Source organism: Sardina pilchardus, chromosome 2 (genome assembly GCF_963854185.1).
Source record: "Sardina pilchardus chromosome 2, fSarPil1.1, whole genome shotgun sequence".
Taxonomy (NCBI): Eukaryota; Metazoa; Chordata; class Actinopteri; order Clupeiformes; family Clupeidae; genus Sardina; species Sardina pilchardus.
In genome coordinates, this window is record NC_084995.1 from 19,335,539 (window position 1) to 19,358,138 (window position 22,600).

General features: G+C 49.0%; 1 protein-coding gene across 1 annotated transcript in view; it reads right to left on the reverse strand.

Annotated features, from left to right (window-relative positions):
- The window catches only part of galntl6 (polypeptide N-acetylgalactosaminyltransferase like 6), a 207,447-nt gene that overhangs the window by 28,161 nt on the left and 156,686 nt on the right, over positions 1-22,600 (reverse strand). The window contains exons 6-7 of the mRNA XM_062520732.1: positions 10,083-10,268; positions 6,250-6,433 (exon numbers count right to left, since the gene is read on the reverse strand). Coding sequence (XP_062376716.1) covers positions 6,250-6,433; positions 10,083-10,268 — 370 coding nt within the window. The remainder of the gene's footprint in view (positions 1-6,249; positions 6,434-10,082; positions 10,269-22,600) is intronic.

Sequence of the window (22,600 nt, forward strand, 5' to 3'; positions counted from 1 at the left end):
GTGTGTGTGTCTGTGTGTGTGTGTGTGTGTGTGTGTGTGTATGTGTGTGTGTGTGTGTGTGTGTGTGTGAGAGAGAGATGTGCTGGCTGACTGCTCATGTGTAGCTGTGGCAGAGGGCCTACAGTGGGGATGTGGCCTCGGGGTCTGAGAGCTCCCGCTGAGAGAGCCCACCTCACCCACAGGCCCTCAGCTCAGCCCCATAGCCCATCGGGAGAAAGCCGCAAGAGAGAACACACACACACACACACACACACACACACACACACACACACACACACACACACACACACACACACACACTTATACTACACACATGTAACAGTAAACTGGTATGGCAGCTATGCAGTAAATACATAGACCTCCCTCCCAGCATTTTCAGAGACATGTTAGCAACAGACAGTAAGACCCGTGGTTGTTAGCTTCCTTACCGGCACACCCTCCTCCCAACTCAAGGTAGTGCCAGTTGCGGTTTCGAGCCCTGGCAGTTTCCCCTCATCATCCGTGATTTTGCGACTTCTTGCCTTATTCAGTAACAGTAGTTAATATATTATGGCTTAAATCTCCCTGTCTCTGTCCTACTCCTAACCTTCCTCTGAGGCTTAGCTTTAATGAGAAATATCCCTAGCTATTCAGTCACTATTACTGGCAGTATGAAGAATACTGGCTCTCTATTGATTTTGTGAAGTGTTTTCTTTCTCCCTGCGGCTTCGATTTTTCCTCGCCCGTTTCTTTCACTCCTGTTTTCCCCTCCCCTCCTCTTTTGAGCAATAGACAAAAAAAAACACTAACAGCACAAAAGAGAGAAATAAAGGTAAGGCGAGAGAGAGAGAGAGAGAGAGAGAGAGAGAGAGAGAGAGAGAGAGAGAGAGAGAGAGAGAGAGAGAGAGAGAGAGAGAGAAAGAGCATCTGTGGCTCCAGTGGGTTGATTGAGATGTCTCTCCTACGCATTGACTACGTGTGTAGAATAGCCTGGTGGAGAAGAGCCAGCTCTCAGAGCTGAATTGGTACCCAGAATCCGGCCAGAAGCTTTTGTGCTTCTTCCGCTCAGCAGCCAGTGATGACAGCCAGTAATGCTGGGCTTTTGTCATCCTTATCTCATTCCCGAATACATGTCTTTTTCACTTAAGTAAGTTAGACCTTAGCCGAAAATTCTAGCTTCAGTTTGTCTTTTTCTTTCAAAGATGTTTTAAAGACAAGACTTATCCTTAATTCAATTGGAACGGCCTAATATATCCGTTCTGGTCTTGTTTGGAAATTAAGTAAAATTGACATTCCTTTCTCATAAAGCAACATGAGGTCTGAGGACTCTGGAGGCCTCAAACATTTATACGTTCATTTATTATGCTTCATGAATTAAACCACTCGGTGACATTACCCACAAAGCTCATATAACATGACCTATATTACAGTTTATTATGCAAAATATCCTTTAATATACATTAGTATGTGCTATTAATATTCTTGATACATATATGCTTTTCAATAGCTCATCTTATAACGCTAATATTTTCCTGGCTGATTTCCGTGGAGTTTAACAACCGACTGTGCCTCCGACAGTGAATCTGAAACCCTAAACCCTCCCTAAGCATGGAATATTAAAGGCCACCGACATTTATGAGTACGCCCGCTACAATACGGTCCAGTTTAGCTTTGAATCACTCCAAACAGTAACGCTGGAGGACGTGACGTTCTCCTTCGCTGCTCCCGTTATTGGACGTTTGTGTGTGTGTGTGGGGGGGGGGGGGGGGGGCATATTAGCGCTTTTAAACCTGCCGGCTCTCCTGTGGGGGCCCGATGACAGATGGCAGCAGTTGAGAATATTTAAGGTTTTATGAGAGCGCGTTCTGAGCTTTATGAATCCCTCTGGCCAACCTGCACGGGAGTGGGTAGAGTGGGCAGCAGCAGAACGACAGAACATCCACAGCACAGGAGAGGGGGAGAGAGAGAGAGGAGGAGTGAGAGAGAGAGAGAGAGAGAGAGAGAGAGAGAGAGAGGAGAGAGAGAGGAGAGAGAGAAAGAGGGAGTGATGGGGAGAGAGAGAGAAATTGTGGGGGTGTGGATAGGATAGGAAGGAAGGCAGATTGAGAAATGAAGGGAATGAGAGATTGAAAAACAATAAAGCAGCACTGAAAGACACTGATGTGTCTGGTCATGGGTTTCAGAATCTCTGGTGATCTGTGTGTATCCAGCTCCAGCTGACGCTGCAAATACTCAGTCTGCTGTGGTGTGATGATGCCAGGAGTGCTCACACAGGGACACACACATGCACAAAGATGCAAATAACACACACACACACACACACACACACACACACACACACACACACACACACACACACACACACACACACACACACACACACAAACACACACACACACACACACAAACACACACATATATACATACTGCATGCACTTTCTGAATCACACAGATGTGCCTTAGGGGCAGATGCACTAATATATAAATAACACACGTGCACATACGTGTATACACACACACACACACACACACACACAATATATCCAAATATAGGGAGCTCTAGAAGCTGGAGTCATCAGTATAACAGACATACCTGTACACACACACACACACACACACACACACACACACACACACACAGACACACACACACACACACACACACAGTGGAGCTGCTATCTGGGCTCTATATCTTTCCTAATATCAGTGCCGGCTGCACTGTGTTCCCGTGAGTCCGAGCCCAAACGCATCAGAGTGAGACGAGCCCAGACTCCTATTCTCTGAAAGAGAGAGGGAGAGGGAGAGGGAGAGAGAGAGGGAGAGAAAGATGGAGCAAGAGAAAGAGAGAGAGAGAGAGAGAGAGAGAGAGAGAGAGAGAGCAGCAGTTCACTGCGGCCCCCGTATCACCCCTCAGATCATCTGTAATACCCACCCCAACTAACCCCTGCCCCACGGAGGTGTACTCACTCCTCTTCTCTCTCTCTCTCTCTCTCTCTCTCTGTCTCTCTCCCTCATGTCCCTGTCTCCCTGTGTAGCGGAGTGTATAGCAGGGGAGGGGAGTGTGTGTGGCAGGGAAGTGTGTGGGGTAGAGTAGGGGAGTGTGTGGGTAGGGCAGTGTGTATGGAGGGGAGTCTGTGTGGGTAGGGGAGTGTGTGTGGTAAGGGAGGGCAGTGTGTGTGGGTAGGGGAGTGTGTGTGGAGGGGGGAGTGTGTGTGGGTAGGAGTGTGTGTGTGTGGGGTGTCTGCTGCTGGGTGTGCCCTGTGGGAGGGGATCAGGAGCTCTAATGAGAACAGCGTGCCTGCGCTGGGCGCCATGACACCGGGCCGCTCCACTGCTCTGACGTCAGCAGCCCACAGTGCAGCAGCAGGGCAGGTGAGGGACCACAGCACCCCCGAGTGCTGGAGTGATGCGCTTCATGTCAACACATGCCTTCCTCTCCCTCTCTCTTCCTCCCTTTCTCTCTCCCTCCCTCTCTTTAACTCACCTCCTCTCTTCCTCCCTCCCTCTCTTTCTCTCTCACTCCCTTTCTCCCTCTCTCCCCCTCCCTTTCTCTCTCCCTCCCTCTCTTTCACTCACCTCCTCTCTCTTCCTCCCTCCCTCTCTCACTCCTTCTCCCTTTCTCCCTCTCTCTCTCTCTCCCTCCCTCCCTCCCTCCCTCTCTTCCTCCCTCCCTTTCAGCCTTTGCTCCCACCCCACTCCTCACTCCTCAAGTGTGTCATGCCCTCTACCTGGGCCTTCACTGAAGGACGAAGAGCTATTCATATGTGCATACGTAAGTGAGCGCATGCATGATTATGGGTGTGTGTGTGTGTGTGTGTGTGTGTGTGTGTGTGCACCTGTGTGTGTGTGTGTGTGTGTGTGTGTGCACCTGTGTGTGTGTGTGTGTGTACGTGCATGGTGCGAGTGTATGTGTGTGTGTGTGTGTGTGTCAGTATGTGTGTGTGCACGTGTGTGTGTGTATGTGCATGGGTGTGTGTATGTGCATGGGTGTGTGTGTGTGTGTGTGTGTGTGTGTGTGTGTGAGTGATGAAACTCTGCCGCTGACCCACGGTGCATTCTCTTGGCTCTCCCTGTCTCTCTGCAGACACACTTATCTGGAGGTCACAGGCGCGGCTGACATTTCCTGCGTGGGCCCTTTCTTGTGCGCGCGGCGCTCTGCGGCTAATGAGCTGCCCTTTGAGCACAGGCAGCGGGTTAAGCTGGGAGCACGCGCTCTATGGGCGCCACGGGAGCGGAGACGGCACCACCGCCGCTCACCAGCAGCTCTCGTTAGAGAGAGAGAGAGAGAGAGAGAGAGAGAGAGAGAGAGAGTGACACGCATGCACACGCACACGCACAGACACACACATACTGTACACATACGCTCATATACACACACACACACACTCACACACATGCACACACACACACACACACACACACACACACACACACAGACAATCCTCTGCCGCACTGGTGCCTGTCATTGTTAAGATGTTGGAGGTTATTGGTAGCTTTACTCCCAAGGTCACTGTACGGGTCGATGAGGTCTCCCTGCAACAAACCTACGTCTCATTCCACAGAGGACAATTGTGTGTGTGTGTGTGTGTGTGTGCGTGTCATGCACATGACAATGAGCCAGGGTGTGTGTGTGGGTGTCATGGGAATGACACGGTTGCGATGCCCCTCGTGACCTCTTGTGCAGAAGCATCCTGACCCCTGACTCTGAGTATTGATTGATCTCATGGCCAATGTGCCATAATTGACTGACTGATGTTCCAGCCCATACGAATCACACAGATATATACGGCACTACGCTGTTTACAGAGCACAGTGCATTAGAGTAGCAGCACAGCCCTGATTGGCAGGTTGTAATGTAATGCCATGCAGAATGTAAATAACGGGTATATGAGAGTGCCGTGTAAGTTGAGCTTTGCGGCTAGAGGAGGGCTGACATGGGTTGTAATTACAGTCTCATGCTTGTTGAGTTAGTGTGTGATGTGAGCTGAAATAAATGGCATGCAGAGTGATGGCAGTTGGTGTGTGTGTGTGTGTGTGTGTGTGTGTGTGTGTGTGTGTGTGTGTGTGTGTGTGTGTGTGCATGTGTGTGTGTGTGTGTGTGTGAGAGCAACACGCTAGATATACAGTACTGTAGATAAATAGATAGATGGATAGATAGATAGATAGATAGATAGTAGATAGATAGATAGATAGATACTGTAGATAGATAGATAGATAGATAGATAGGTAGGTAGGTAGGTAGGTAGGTAGGTAGATAGATACTTCATACATCCCAAAGAAAATGTTGGCATCCAATAGCTTACAGTGTAACACATACCGTATGCGTATAAAAGAAGCACACATTCAGCATGATAAAGATAATGATGAGATCCAGCTGTGAAATGAAGCCTCCCACAGGGAGCTGAGATAAACGAGGGGAGGAAGTGCCAGAGGGGGCTGTGGTGGATATCTGTATATCCATTACAGGTATTCAGCCCACTACCCAGGTGAAGGGGACAGGTGAAGGAACTCCTGCCCTTTCAGACGCTGTGTTTCCGTTGCATATACAGGACCCACAGGACCTACCCATACGCAGCCCTTTTTGCTGCACAACCGCAACACTAATGATATGAACTAAAATGGCATGGCAGCTGCTGCAGCGGATACTCTCCCCACACTAGGAGCCAGAGGAGGTGGCACAATGAGAGACGCTATGGTGGATGTCTGCATATATCCATGGAGCACGTGCTCGCTAATCCACTGATGCGCTGTGCTGCGGGGTGCTGTGCGGTGTGTAAAGGATAATGTATAAGACGCCGGTCCTTATTGGGAAACTAAGTCCCAGCAGGGCAAACAGGACCCCGATGCGCCAGCGGAGGGACTTATGCTCCAAAAATGACCGGCATTCTATACATGATCTTATTACACGGCTACTTGCCGAAACGTACAGTAGATATGACTCTTTCCATTTATTTGTTACTGTTTCATCGTGGCTTTTACTGAGAAACAAACAGTCCGGAACACACCCTGAACTTGAATCAAACCTTCACCTTTACACAGCTGATCAAACGTCTGCTTTCACTTCTGAATGAAGCTCCAAAGCATGAAATGACCGGACTACTTGCAGAGTGATATGAAAGATGTGAATATGAAGCACAAAACTATTTTTTTTCTTGACAGGGGTCTGTTATCAAGAAATATCAGATCTCCGAACGTTGGGAAGGCCTGTTCGAGTGAATGGATCATTCTGCAAGCATTACAGAGGGCAGAGTAATAACGTGTGCGACTCACTCGTAGGGGTCGCTGGGGTCCGTGCTCTGCAGCTCAGGGGGGATGGGGATGCGCTTGTAGTACATCTCCCAGTCGAAGGCCCCCCGCATGGCGTCGCCCGCCTGTGCCTCATAGCCAAAGTGATTATGGTCAATGACGTCAATCATCGGGCACACAATGGTCTTGGGATTCTGGGCTATCTGGTCTGTTGAGAGAGAGAGAGAGACAGAGAGAGAGAGAGAGAAATATCTTAGGTGCATACATATCACAAGAATGGTTGTGTGGATGGGTGATCTACATAGCTCATTCAGCAAGAGAGAGAGAGAAAGAAAGAAAGAAAGAAAGAAAGAAGGAAGGAAAAAAGAAAGAAAAAAGAATGAGGACTAGATCCAGAACAGACAGAATGAAAGAAAAAGAAAGAGAGAGAGAGAGAGAGAGAGAGGGAACATAAAAACAGTGCTTAGGAGCCCCATCCATCACCGTGGCTCTGCAGCCCGGGTCCGGCGCGTACGTGTACGGTTCAGTGGATGTGGTGGGAGGGTGTCTGGCCGGCTGCCTCGGCCCCCGAGGGGCCCCCAGCAGCCCACAGCCATCCTCCGTGGGCTTGGCAGAGTGCGGCAGCCGCCGTGAAATTGGACCTGCTACAGTCGCACGGCGATTAGAAACAATTACAGCACTTCAAAGTAGGTTTGCTCCGCCGAGGGCCGCCGAGCCTCGGCCAGCTATGTCTTTGTCACTCAGCGGCGCTAAGCTGTCCCAGATCTGTCACCCTTCCCTCCCCTACGCCACCGCTCCACTGGACCATGGAGATCTGTGAGAGCCAGTGGGCGCGCTCGCCCCTACACACACACACACACACACACACACACACACACACACACACACACATACGCATACACACACTCATACACACAGGCATACACATACACACACAGACACACACAAACACACAAACACAAACACAAACACAAACACAAACACAAACACACATATACACACACACATTACACACGCTTTCACATCCAAGAAGACATACTGCACAAACATCCTCACTCCTACACACACAAACACACAATACACAGACGCTGATTAAAAGAAAAGTGTGACAGGAATGAAAGTCAATATATTCACATGGCTATCAAAATCAAAGACCTAAGAAATCAGACTGGACTAGACTGGACGACACAGCCATGAAATAAAGCAAAACAACAGAACGGAGCACAGAAGACAGACCAGAAGAAAGACACCAACACAAACAAAGGCACAGTCTGACGCCGTTAGCTTACGGGCGTGTAAGCAGTTCTCAGTCACGAACAGCAGCCCCCATGACAGGCTTGTTTACAATGGACAGGACGATAGGACGATCCCTCTCCTCCTCAGCCTGCCAGCATCACTCATGCAGATTACACGTCAGGCAACACACACACACACACACACACACACACACACACACACACAGACACACACACACACACACACACACACACACACACAGACACACGCACACACACACACACACACACACACACAGGGACACAAGCACATACACACACACACACACACACACACACACACACACACACACACAGTCCTCACAAGCAACCCCATTGGTGCCAACACACACAATGCTATTGATTTAGGAGCATCTTTGTTTTAACGGGCGCGTGACTCAAATAGACACCACTGTGCTTTGTGCGACAGAACACATTGTTTTGTTTTGCAGAGTTTCTCACTAAGTAGCCTAAATCTGAATACCCATGACTCCATCCGAGGTTTGCACAGTTAGGGTTTAAACAATAGAGGGAATTGAGAGTGTGTGTATGTGTGTGTGTGTGTGTGTGTGTGTGTGTGTGTGTGGAGGGAGGATGGGGGGGGGGGGGTGGGTGGGTCAGGGACAGAGAGAGAAAAGAGGGAGAGAGGGAGACAAATGTGAGAAATAATGGTTGGGGTGTGGGAGAGGCAAGGAGAAAAGCTATCACGCATGATGGGGGGGAGGGTGGGTGCAGGAGAAGGGAGGGAGGGAGGGAAGGAGGGAGAGAGGGAGGGAGAGAGGGAGGGAGGGAGGGAGAGAGGGAGGTGGACGTAAATAGAGATTGGAACAGAGGCCTCAGCTTGAGCTGAATGATGAGCGTGTGGACATGGTCAGGTTCTTATAAAAGCATTCAGAGCAAAAGTACGATTGTGTGTCTGCACAAGTGCAGTCCATCTACACAGGCTCTTGAATGTGTGTGTGTGTGTGTGTGTGTGTGCGTGCGCTTGTGTGTGTGTGTGTGCGTGACCTTAGAGTGGGGTAAAAATAAAGTGCAGCTTTTTCCCAAAGTTTGAACAGACGAGGCCGGCGACTGTGAGGCGCACCTCCTTTTTGCGTCTCCTCGCTCCCCCCCCCCCGCTCCTCTCCTCTCCTCTCCTCTCCTTGTGTCTGACATGCATAATGTCCTTTGATCAGCTCGGCTCCTGCCATGCTGTGTGATCTGAGGAAGGAGGACGCTTTTCCAGAACCCTCTGAAGCGCTAACGAGATCTTTGCTTCACATCTGAATCCGATGGCTGGCCTCCGCTGGCTAAGGGAAAGGTGCGGAGAAGCGAGGTCGCCCTGCGTGCGAGTGTGTGTGTGTGTGTGTGTGTGTGTGTGGAGGAGAGGGTGGGACTAGGAAAAGGGCCACGGAGCCCCTTTGCTCTCCTCGCTAGCCAGCCGAGTCGCGGTTCCCTGGCGGCCCTCGGCACTCTAATCATGGATGCCACCCTTCAGCCCAGAAGCACGCCTCACAAAACTGGAGCCGCCTCAGCCGAGCCAATTAAAGAGCTCCTTACTGTGTGGCCCCCTTTCCTGTCTTTCTGTCGTCCTCTCTCTTCCCTTTTTTTCTGTCCCTCTCTCTCTCTCTCTCTCTCTTCATCTCTCTCTCCCTCTCTCCTTCTCTCTAATCTCTGTCCTACTGTGCCTCTGTTTCTCGTTTGCTCGCTCTTCCAGTAACGAGTTGAGAGGCCACACGTAGCTCATAGCTGGACCTCTGATGACCTGTCAGGGCTGCGGCTGCCTGGCGCATTGATGTGCGCACGCCGAACATGCTCTTAATTCCCGCGACGATGAGACGCACGCATGTGTATGTGTGTGTGTGTGTGTGTGTGTGTGTGTGTGTGTGTGTGTCTGATCTGGCGGGACACTTTAGAAACGTGTTTCTGGCAGCCGAGCAGAGGCGGGGAAATCACCGTCCGTGAGGCTCAGTGGGGCGGCTCTCTACAGGGAGCTCTGGGGAGCCTCTCCCTCTGAGGGGGAAGAAGAGAGACAGAGAGAGAGATAGAGAGATGGAAGGAGAGAGAGAGCAAGAGAGGCAGAGAGATGGAGAGAGAAAGAAAGAGAAAGAGAGAGAAAGAGGGAGAGAGAGATGGAAAGAGAGAAAGAGAGTGAGAGTGTGTGTGAGAGAGAGAAAGAGAGAGAGAGGGAGAGATGGAGAGAGAGAGAGAAAGATGTAGACTTCTGATTTGCTATTTATCACAATGAGATGAAGTGGGCAAAAAAAAAAAACAAAGAGGCAAAAAGAGCTTTGAACAAGAAAGGCATTTGATTTTTGTGAAATTGCCCAATTTAGCGGATAGATAAGCCAAAGCCAAAAAAGGAAATCTCGTATGCATTATTGCCAGTCACAGCTGTTTTCTCCTTGTGATGGAAAAAGGAAAAGTAAGGGAAAAAAACTAATCGAGAAAAAATACGAAAGGCTTTCCCTTCCTTTCCGCTCCTGCCTTTATCCCTACTCTTTTTCTCTCTTTCTCTCTCCCCCCCCCTCTCTCTCTCCCCCTTTCCCTCTATCCCCGCGGTGAGTTTTCCCTGGAGTAAGCACTATCCTTATCTGTTCTTACCGAGCAGCGGAGGCAGCCAGTTGACGTTGGCCTCGCAGTGGGAGTCGAGGAAGGTGAGCACCTCCCCTTTGGCCACAGAGGCGCCCAGCAGGCGGGTGCGGATCAGGCCCTCGCGCTTCTTGGTCCGCACGATGCGCACCTTGGGGAAACGGGCCATGTACTTCTCCAGACGATCCTTCAGGTGCTCTGCGGAAGGACACACAGACAAAGACAGGCAGGGTGTGAATATGAATGAATCGTCGTCGGGCAAAGCTGCACTGGGATCATGAACATTACAGCGTGCACTGTACATCAGAGAGGTAAAAAAAAGAGAAAGAAGCGATAAACGAACGAAAGAGAGAGAGTGTGTGTCTGAGAGAGAGAGAGAGAGAGAGAGAGAGAGAGAGAGAGAGAGAGAGAGAGAGAGAGAGAGGTGGACAGGGAGTTGCAGTGATGTCTTAATCTAATCACAGTATTGTTTCACCGTTCTCTTGCCCCCATTCCGGAGCATTAATGTTTAACGTCCCCAAAGATTCTCCTGCTGTTAACACTTAATTGAATAACTGAATTGGTCTTGGCTTCCTGCATATTAAAAAGCAAACACCTGTGACTCTTTCACTTGCAGCAGCCAGAGAAGCCAGCTCTCCAGGAAGTTTGCTACATCGGGGGCTGTATACCGGAGCTGTTTGGGTGTAGCAGTGGGACTGTGTGTTTGCCATAAAAAAAACAAGACTACAATGGAGTCATCATTTGAATTTGTGACAAAGACAGCGGGAATGCAAACACATTCATAACACAATGCATTCCGTCGGCTCTGTTCAGGAATTCATGAGACACCGAACCAAAACTCGGAGACAAAGACAAAGGCCCCTCGAGCTCTCGGTCTCTTTGCCATGGCAATGCCAGGGTAATGGGTTTGACCCCTCTCTGAAAAGCGCACGGAGACAGACGCAGCGTGGCAGCGGTCGTCCGTCGCCTCCGCCTTGGCGGGGGGAGTTTTATCTCGACACGCATTATTTGTTCATTTCCAACACAGCGGGACTTTTTGCAGCATAGCCGGTGTCCCGTGTTTGTGCATTATTCAAATGCGGGGGCATTAATACCTGCGCCAGGGCCTATCACCGCTCGGCAGACGCCGCCTCCGCCTGTGCCCCCTCGATTAGACATGGCACTTTTTTTAGCAGCGGCAGACCGCGGGATTAGCGAGCGCCAGAACAGACGGCGTCGGGGGGAAAAAAAGCGACTCGCGAGGAGGGACGGAGCTCGCGGTTTCCTTTCACGGAAGGATGCCGCGCGGTTTGACATCGGCGCGCGTTGATCGGTGACACGTGCGAAGGCATTTAACACCGAGACGCTTTTACGCACTACGCTTCACGACCGCCGTCGTTAAAATGCTGAATTATGCAACGACATGAATGATCCGCACGACACGGCGGGGATAGGAGATGAATGTGGACGAGAGAGAGAGGAGCTGTTTGTACCGGGCAGTAGGGGTCAGAGTTGACCATCAGCACAGGAATACATTGTGCTGGCACAGCATCCGTTCTGACAGCAATTAAGAATAAATGCCTTTGCCCCTGGCTACAGTCTAGCCCAGGGGACAGCCCCTACACACACACACACACACACACACTCCACCGCACAGCACTCAAGTGACACATGTGACTAAAAATACCTTTGATTCAGTCAGTGTCTTTTCAACAGCATCTGTGCTTCAAAATAGCCCGGTTCGAGAATAATTAACTGATAAAAAAAAAAATAACGATCCGAGCCTCTCGGAGGCCTGCGCAGGAGGGAGAGAGGCCTCTGCCCATGCATGCTAAACGGGCACAGAGGTGTCCTGCGGAGGCGGGCACACGTCCGGCGGGAGCGGGCGAGGATGAGCGAGCGCTCCGGACAGCTGAGGGAGGACAGTGGGGGGGGGGGGGGAGACATTAGAGGCTGCCTTTGCCAGGGGGGAGAGGAGGCAGCGTGCGGCCAGGATGTCTCCCCAGCAGGGAACCTGCCGGTGCTGACAGCTGATTGGACAGGGCCCCGAGGGCAGGACAGACACTGGCAGTGCCATCCCTCCTCTTTGAGGCCGCGCTCGCACCTGGGGGAGAGACACACTTACGGGCAGACAGACAGACAGACAGACAGACAGACACGCGCTGTGCAGCGCTGGGCTCAAACTCTGCCAAAGTCACCCGGACCAAAAGTTACGGTCAGCGTTTTTTTTTTTTTCCGTGTGTGTGTGTGTAATCCTCCCACACCTTCTCTTTCTCTCTCTATCGCTCTCTTCCTCCTCTCATCCATCTCTCTTCCTTTCCGCTCCCTAAAACGAAAGCACTCCTAAACTCCCACGGTGGGCAAGTCATCAAACAAGCGGCCTCAGTGCAACTGACAGGGGCAATATGAGTGCCAGGACATCTCCCTCTTGACAGTCTACATGCACAGAATGCCAATCAGTATAGCAGCATGTTTTTCTTTACTTTTTAAAGCAACGCTTTTTGTTTTGTTTTTGGGGGCCTGACCTGATTTGTTGTTAACATACACAGAGGACGTGTGTGTGTGTGTGTTTGTGTGTGTGTGTGTGTGTGTGTATGGTTGTATGTGTGTGTGTGTGTGTGTGTGTGTGTGTGTGAGTGTATGTGTGAGGTGGGTTGTGTGTGTATGTGTGTGTGTATATGTGTGAGGTGGGTTGTGTGTTTATGTGTGTGTATGTGTGTGTGTGTTTATGTATGTGTATGTATGTGTGTGTGTGTGTGTGTGTGTGTGTGTGTGTGTGTGTGTGTGTGTGTGTGTGTATGTATGTGTGTGTGTGTGTGTGTGTGTGTGTGTGTGTGTGTATGTGTGTGTGTGTGTGTGTGTGAGGTGGGTTGTGTGTGTGTGTGTGTGTGCGCGTGGGGGGGGGGGAGGCCCAAGAGCCGAGGGGAATTTTACCGAACAGGAGAGGAAATGTGTCTGGCGCCGCACTCGGAGTGGCTGATTAAACGAGGTCGTAAATCATGGAGGGTGATGCACGTCAGGCGGGCAGGCAGGCAGGCAGGCAGCGCCGGGCATGAGGAAGTGACAAATAAACAGTTACAGAGCAGGCAAAGTTTCACCTCCCTGCGGCCCCCACCACCCCCCCCCCTCCCCATATCCCCTCCCCAGCCCTGACAGGCTATGATGAAGGGCAGCAATGTTGTTCCCCTGCTTTGATGTCTCGCGGGTTCAGCCCCCTTTGAGGTGTTCCCTTTTCTCTCTTCTGTGGGATGATTTTCCTTCCCTTCCTTTCCCTCCCTCCGTCGATCCCTTCATCATCGCGAGCCCGCTTTGCTGAGCCTTGTCAGAGCCTGCCACCTAGTCGTCACTGTTGAAGCCATCCTGCCACGGAGTCAGGACTTCTAAACTCCAGCTAAACTTCAAATGTCACCCTGTGCCCAGCCTCATCACCAGTGCATGCACACAGATATATAAACAACAACACACACATACAAACACATATACACTCACACACACACAACCCCCCACACACACACACACTCACACACGACGACAACAACAACAACAACAACAACAACAGAAGGTTTGCATGCAGTTTCCAAAACAACTCATTCTTTTGAACACGACTTTTAAACAAGACATGTAAATATCCCATTAAAAGCCAAGCGAGCGCTATACACAGAAACTGTGTAGGAGGTAGAGGCAATTTGCATGGGGGGAGCCTGGTGTTCTCCTGGATGTGTGTGTGTGTGTGTGTGTTTTAGCAAACTGTCTGTGAAACACTGGAAAGGTGTGTGTGTGTGCAGGCGTTCGACAGTTCTAACCCCCAGCCCATTATATTGCGGCCCTGCTGGGGTTGGACGGGCGTGCGGCGTGCTCAAACACTCGGTAGGAAAAAAAAAGAATAAAAAGCATGGCGCTGGCACTTCCACATTCTGCTTCTAATCACAAACCCCCACTGGGGGAGTTCTGTACCCCCATGCAGGGCTTAGCATCTCATTACAGAGGCCAAGAAACAAGCGCATGCCAACAGAACGGGCCTTCAGATCCAGCGAGGGGAAAGAGAGGAGAGGAGATGGAGGAGAGAGGAGACGAGATGGAGGACAGGAGATGGAGGAGAGGAGAGGAGAGGAGATGGAGGACAGGAGATGGAGGAGAGGAGATGGAGAAGAGGAGAGGACAGGAGATGGAGGAGAGGAGAGGATAGGGGATGGAGGAGAGGAGATGAAGGAGAGGACAGGAGATGGAGGAGAGGAGATGGAGGAGAGGAGAGGAGATGAAGGAGAGGATAGGAGATGGAGGAGAGGAGATGAAGGAGAGGATAGGAGATGGAGGAGAGGAGAGGATAGGAGATGGAGGAGATGAAGGAGAGGAGAGGAGATGGAGGAGAGGAGAGGATAGGAGATGGAGGAGAGGAGAGACAGAGAAGAAGAGAGACGAATGAGAGAGGAGTCATCTGAGAGAGAGAGGCATGCCCTTGCCCTCATACATTCAATATGTTGATGATGTCCTCGTCTCAGAGACAGAGCAATGGGAAAGTGACACCTTGATTAGGTCAACCTGCTCTCCACAAATGTGCTCAGACTTGTACCAGTGTCAATGCAATATCATCATGAAAACTGAAAGGCTTGTTTTGCTGCTGGTCATAGCCCATCCATCAATACTCTATCTTCCTGAACAGCTACACGCAGTGTGAGTGCAGAGGCAGTGCGTAAACAAACAATAAACACAGAGAGTGTCCCTACTCCACTAACCCCCCCTACACCCCGCGCCCCTCCATGGAGACAACCACAAGGCAACAGGTAGACACCTGATGTAATGAGCCAATAGATACAGGTGTGTTACATCTGTCCACTGCTCTCCCCGTACCTCTCCTGTCCGCTCCAAGTCTGTCTCACACCTGCCTCTCTCTCTCTCTCTCTCTCTCTCTCTCTCTCTCTCTCTCTCGCTCAGGGTTAGAAGAGAGGACAGGTCTGCAGCTCAGAATTACAGCATTTGGAATAAAAAAGGCGGGTAGTTGTGGCACCCACACTTATCCACTGGCTTTGCCTCAACTGTGTGCGCTTTGGCATGTGGTTAAAAAAATCCTCCATCCCCTCCCTCTCTCCTCCTCCTCCTCTGCTATCAACCCCCCCCCCCCCCCCCCCCGCATCTCTCTCCCTACAATTACTCCAGCAGCCGTGCCTCTGAGGGGGAAGGCGCACACTCCCTTGAACCGCGCGCGCGAGCGCCTCTCTGCTCAGATCAATGCTCAGACCCCACTCCCAATTCATTATCCTCCGCGCTTTAAAGAGGAAGCTGGAATGAGGTTTGCTCACCGGGGAGGATCTGGAGGGAGCGTGGCGAAGAAACACAAGCCGGCGCGAGGCAGCGAGGCCTCCTCCACCCCCTCCTCCTCTTCCTCCTCCGCCGACGCCACGCTTGGCTGTTTGTTTGTGTGTGTGTGTGTGTGTCTTGTGTTGTGCTTTATACCGCCTGGGTTGAATCACAATCCCACAGAGAGAGGGGCTTGGGGCATCCGCACATTATTGTGGCCCGCGGAAGAGCACTCAGAAAAACACACAAGCAATATCAAAGCAACGCCGCTTGGCCTCCGACGAGCAAACACAGTAGCAAATAAACACCGACTTGAGCAAAGAGAGAGAGGGGGATGGAGAGAGAGAGAGAGAGAGAGAGAGAGAGAGAGAGAGAGAGAGAGAGAGAGAGACCGACTTGAGTAAAGAGAGAGAGGGGGAGATCAGGTCAGAGGTTATTATGTTGGTGTTCTGTTGTCGTTGCTGTCTTCTGTTGTGGGAATGCCCTGCGAGGGCTCTAATTCATCCTCTAGTTGAGCGCGTTTTGAAATCACTCGTGCTGGACGGAGGCAGCAGACGCTGTGATTGTGATTGGGCTCAGAATGACTCAGCTCCCGTTCACCTCAGGAGCCTGCGTCAGGCGTGAGGTTGGACTGGAGTGGAGCATCAGCTTCGCCAGATCAGCTGTTCAAGTCCCACTCGCAATAATCCACCCGCCCCCCCCCCGCTCTCCATCTGATTCAGCTTGGTTAGTGTGAATGCACAACATGATCACTCCCAAAATGTAATTGCTTCTTCCTTGGGTCATTTCAGACCTTTCCTCACAATTTCATCTAATTCCATCCATACCTTTTTGAGTTATCTTGCTAACAGACAGATAAACAGACAGACAGACAGACAGACAAACAGACAAACAAACAAACCCTGATGAAAACATAACCTCCTTGGCGGAGATAATAATAATGAGGTACCAAGTATCCAGAGAAACCAACATGAAGTCTTATCTATTCATGTGTGTGCATGTAGCATCTCTCATTGAGTTCGAAAAAAATGGCTTTCATACGGATAAAAAAAGAAAGTTGTGAATAATTCAGAGCGCATAAGTGAAGTGAATGTAAAGTGTGTGTGTAGGTGTGATAATAGCCCTGTAAACCTCAGTAGTCAGCTTATCCTGAGGCCCTCGTTTCTTTTCAAGTGTGTGAACGCCATTGATTACTCAAGTCATAACACCAACCTCCATAGGATCGGATCGATCCATAATCCAGTGTTCACACACACTTACACACTTATACACGCACACACACACACACACATAACTAGCGTTGTCAGAGTCCACCACTGCCATCAATGTGCTGCTGAACTGCCTGCCCTGGCCAGCATCTGGATGAGGATGTGTGTGGCAGGGGGACGTGTGCAGCTAGCATGCTAGCTAACGAGATCACGTTTGGACAAGTTGATGGCTTTTGCGTTTGCCAGGACAAGCCGCTCAGATTGAACAACTTGACACAGAGCTCTTCTGATCTAGCAGCCTGGTGGGACTGTTGACGGACTCAATGATGTTGTGTTCATGTCAGGCAAAGCACCACCATTGCCTAATGGACTTTAGCCTGAGCGCCAACATTTGAGGTTCGGAGGTCCGGTCTGGCATTTCTCCGTTGTGGTGCTACTATGCCCTGTACAGATCTGTTAGGACCAATCAACCATCACGCTTAGGTTGATTTGGATTGCAACAGAAACACTGTGGCAACAAATGCATATAATTTCCATTTTATTTATGTTTGTTGTCCATGTCGACGAGAGGCGCTTTGAGCGACTATTATTGCTCATTTGTTTGTTTCATTTGTCTAAATGTCTGCATGGGTGCGCTGGTGAATCACGCCACTCCCTCCAGCATTTTGCTTTGTTTGTTTGTTTTGTAAACAAATGTGCATTTATATAAAAGAGCTCAGTCAATTTCTCCCTGAATAAAAAATGGTCGATGAAGATGATGAAGATGATGATGATGCAATGTGACATGTCTCAGTTAGTAGAGAGTCGTTTAACTTTAGAGGGTCAGTTGATACACTGGCACAGAGCGGGCATATAAACATGTCTCTCCTTTGTCCAGTCCTCCCCTCCTTTGTCCAGTCCTCCTCCAAGGAAGACTCGAGACGGAAGATTTGCTTGAGTGAAGAAAAATATTTCCCACCTGCCGCAGTGAGTGGCACTCTTCTTCAGAAGTGAGAATGCTCTTCCATAAGCCACACACACATATAAGGCCTGTGAAGAGCAGAACTCCACCGGTGCAAATCTGAAGTATAATGACGCATGAATGGCTGAATGGAGAGAAGTGGATGATTGAAAGACGCCATTTGATATACTCCTGCCAATATACATGCCTGTCTCCCTCTACTTTACTCTATATATACTCCTGCCAATATACATGCCTGTCTCCCTCTATACAACCGCACAGAACGCAGTGGAACACGACATATATATGCATATATATATATATATATATATATATATATATATATATATATATATATATATATATATATATATATATATATATATATATATATATATATATATATATAGCACAGATACCACCAGCATTTACGATACGTAACAGCACACACACACCGTTAGCTGCTTGGTCAGAGTTCTTTTTCTGTTGCGACTCAAAAACCACGGTCATGAAAGAGGAACAAATGCTCGTTACAAAATGTCTATTGCTAAAAGGCCCCTCAGCAGATAACTGTTACTGTTGATTTGCATAAGAAAGGCAGGCAAGGACGAATCCGTCTGGAGGAAAATCTGTGGCCATATCTGTGTGACCTTCAAATCAGATGGCGCCGGCTACCTTTGATTGGCTGCTTCAGAGAGACGGGAACACAAAGCAGGACAGTTTGAAAAAGAGATAACAGCACACGGATGGATGTGCACACAGACCCGCACGTGTGTGTGTGTGTGTGTGTGTGTGTGTGTGTGTGTTGGGTATGTCTGTGCAAGGCCGTGGTATTTGTAGAGAAATCCAAAAGTTATTCATCCAATGGTCGTTCTAGTGCTACAGATACATACAATGCATACAGTACATACTGTACATACATGCACACAAACACACACACACCATCCATACAGAACGCAGAAAAAGAAAACACAAACACAGGAAAGGTTACATAAATACACACACCCATGTGCTTCAACACGCACACACACACACACACACACACACACACACACACACACACACACACACACACCAACAGATAAACAACAAACACTTCCCACAGAGTTTCCAAGAGAAATAAACATGCTGTCATTTTGAGTGACCTTTCCAACCTCCTAGGCTATAGACTTTACCACTGTGGAGGTCTGTTATAGAGCTGTCTTCACAAAAAAAAGAGACACACAACTGTGGGTTTGTGTGTGTGTGTGTGTGTGTGTGTGTGTGTGTGTGTGTGTGTGTGTGTGTGTGTGTGTGTGTGGGTGCATGTGTGCGTGTGTGTGTGTGTGTGTGTGTGTGTGTGTGTGTGTGTGTATAGACTGTTAGAATGCTAGACTGACAGTATCCAGACCTTCTAACCTTTTAATCTCATGAAGCAGAACTGCAGAGAAGTGAATGAAGCCATCTAGTATGAGAAAAGAAAATGTGAAGACAGACAGCAGAATCTTTTCTTCTCTTCAACCCTCCAACATACACACACACACACACACAATCTCTCACACACAGACAGACACACACACACACACACGCTCACTCACATACACTGACTTTCTCTCCCTCTCTTTCTCTCTCTCTCACACACACACACACACACACACACACACACACACACACACACACACACACACACACAAACACACACACACACTATAGACGGAGTGAGAGTACACTGTGCTGCACTTTCTCTGTCTGCCATAGCTCACCGAGTGCAGGTTTTACTGTAGCAACAGGGACACTTTAATGTCCCCATATGATGTGGCTGAGCAGGAGGTCTCCATAAATCTGCCCTTTACGAGCCATTTCATTTGCACATCATATTAAAACATTGCATTTCCCCCCATGCGTAATAACGGAGTAATGTCAGTGTGGCTGCGTAACGTAACGGCCTCTGTGTGCTGCTGCCTCTTACTCTTTAATGAGTGATAATAACATTGTAATCAGGTCTGTTAACATGAGGGAAACACTCCATAAATAGGGAGAATGAGAGGTGTGAGCTTATGCAAAAATATGGGAAAGTGTGTGCGTGTGTATATGCATGTGTATGTACAGTATGTGTGTGTGTGTGTGTGTGTGTGTGTGTGTGTGTGGACGTGTGCAATACCTGCAGGGATCTGCAATTTCATTCCACCCCCGTACACGCACCTTCCATGTGGAACAATTCAAACACTTCAGGTCCATAAGGAAAAGCATTGTGCAAATGATACTGCCAGTGTAATCAAATGACTTCTACTCTGCTGCTCAGACAACCACATGGAACACCTGGCTCTACAATGTAGCACATACAGGAACTCAGTGAAACACATGCACATCGTTTATTGCACAATCTACAGTATAAAAACACATCGTTTTTTTTTTTTAATTTTATTATAGGGTGAAATTATCCTGATTGCTTTCCTGTGAAATGGAGGCAGACCAGAAACACAAACCATTGGAACGCTGAGAGTGGCCATCATTTAAAAGCTGAATCCTAACTGTGCGTGGCTGTTCTGCTCGCTAGGTCTAATGTCCATTCCTCAGTATGAGGATAACTTAGTCTTAGACCACAGACGCCGAGGGGCGATGAGGCTGGTGGGAATGGGACTAATACATTAGTCTGATGGTCTACACCCTGTCACAGCACTTCCAATGTGATGCCATTGCCTTCATGGGTTATCATCTCAGATTAAAAAGAAAGGGAGTTAAAAACACCCGGAAGAGTCACGCTTCATGAATTATAGGACGTTTAAAAGTTGCAAATGACCAACATTCAGCCAGCGGTCCAACAAGAAGACCAGCAGTCTACATCAGAGCATTGAAAAGTTGGCCGTTTGCAACTAATAAGCATTCCATAAGTTATTTGCGTGTCGGACTCTGCCTGTGGGGTCAGTCAGCGTTGCTGATTCTGCAGTCCTGGTCCGTGAGTACCGAGGGGCTTGAGTGCAAGCGATTCCTTTTTCATTAAAAAAGAGAAACTTAATCCACATTTAAGAAAGTCGTATCTATTCCGACAAAATCTACTCAAACATAAACAACTATAATGTATACGGAATGGCAAATTGCCCACACTACACATCATCACAGCAGGTGCCTGCAGTTGCCGTTTGCTCCATTTAATAGAGGTTGCGGAATGAACTCTGATGCTTTATGCAAAGACACTGCCACAGTAGACGTGGCTGGGAGCGAGAGCCTGCCCATGGACTGCATTCATTTTTCGGGCGCTGCCTTTTGAGCAGAAAACACATGCCACTATTTACAATGGCCGCCTAATTAGCACTGTGAGGCGGGTGGGTGGGTGTGCTGCGTGGATCTGTTTGGTGACAATGCTCTGGCATATGTGACCTGTGCTAATTGCTTTTGCACTCTGCCTCCTGATCTGCCTGTCAATGCAAGGCCCAGCCTCGATGGAGACAGCTGGCTGGAATGAAGCCCGCGATAATTACTAGAAAGGCAGAATGCGCCACACAGTTACAATGCAATCATTTGCTTCAAGTTCGGGCATGACTGCTTGTGAGTGGATGTTTACTATTGAACTATTCTCTGGCTCTTTCACCCTATACTTACACGTGCGTGCTCGATAGACTATTCAAGAGAACAAGCCAATCAGAACACACAACTGCTGTAACAAAACGCGGCGATAAATATCTGGTGGCTTTATCCACAGAAACTAGTTTGCTCCACTCCCGACAAGGCCCACAATGGCAAAAAAAGATGCGACTGAAAACATTGTTCTAGTACAATGGTCGCTTGAATCATAATTGAAAGAGCTCAAACACTGGTGTGGCTTCATTCATCTCTTCGCAATACTATAATTGGAAAGGCCTTTTCTTCCATTTCATTTATTTACGCACACATAGTGTAATTGTGACAGCCCTGGGTTTTCATTTAGCCGGAACACAAGCACAAATGGTGCAGAGACATTCATTTGACGATTTGTTTGTGCAATTTCATGATTATTGTTTTCTTTTTTTTTTTTTTTTGAGCAGCTCTGCTTATCTATAATAAACAGGGGAATAAATGGGTGTATTGGGGCAATTCTGTGTACAAAATCAATATTAAAAGCCAGTGCAGGGAGCGATCTTTCTGCACTCCTGTGGTCCCTACCACTCCCTCTCTCCCGGCCTTATCTCCTACCAGCCAGGTTATGCTTTACAACTGTGGCAAAAGAAGGAGGCGAGGGGCCTATAATGGACCGTCTCCCTAAATAATGGCTTAATTAGCCAGTGGCAGTGCAGACCCTAGCCAGCGAAGAACAGATGGACTTGGAACAGGACAAATAGAAGTCATCTGGAAACGCAGAGAGAGCCACTAACACCACTGCCAAGAGGAGGAGTTGGAGAGAGGAGAGTGGAAAGAGAGAGAGAGAGAGAGTGAGCAAGAGAGAGATAGAGAGAGAAAAAGAGAGAGAGGGGGAAGAGAGAAAGAAGATTGGGCAATGCAGAGGAGAGTGAAAAATCTCTTTTCTATGGCTGTTAAGAGACGTGGAGTTGGCTCCAACAGTCCGAATCCTTTCCCAGGAAGAGGGGGGAGCTGGCAGGCGGGGGCCGGTGAAGGCTGCTAGAAGGTGCCTTGCCCAGGTGCTGAGGAGGACCTCTCTCACACGGCCAGAATAATCTCGCTGAGACGCCTGACCACACCACATATATCTCCATCTCATTTGCTGACACTGTCTACAAACCTACGACCTACGAAAATCTGTTCCGAAGAGAGCCCTCAAAATAAGCTAAAGCATTTAATTTTTTATTATGCTTTAAAAAGCTTGTGGTAGCATACTGAAGCCAAGTCAGACATTCCCCCTTCCCTCCTAAGCGGCGGAGCAGCCTGGGTCGGCTAATCAAGGCTCAGACTGGACTGGTTTGGCCTTTGTCCTGAGAATTGAGATGTTATATGGGCTCTAAAGCCCCCCCAGCTTGGCTGCTGTGTATCAAAGTTATGAGCTCTTTCTTTTTTTGGATCACAGAGAAATGAAATCCTGACAGATGGCTTGAGCGAGGGAGAGCGTGAGATATTCATCTACTTCTATTAACTACACTATACGACTTTGTGGCCTTCGGCTACGCGCAAGTAACAACTTTCAACTTCCTAACACAAAA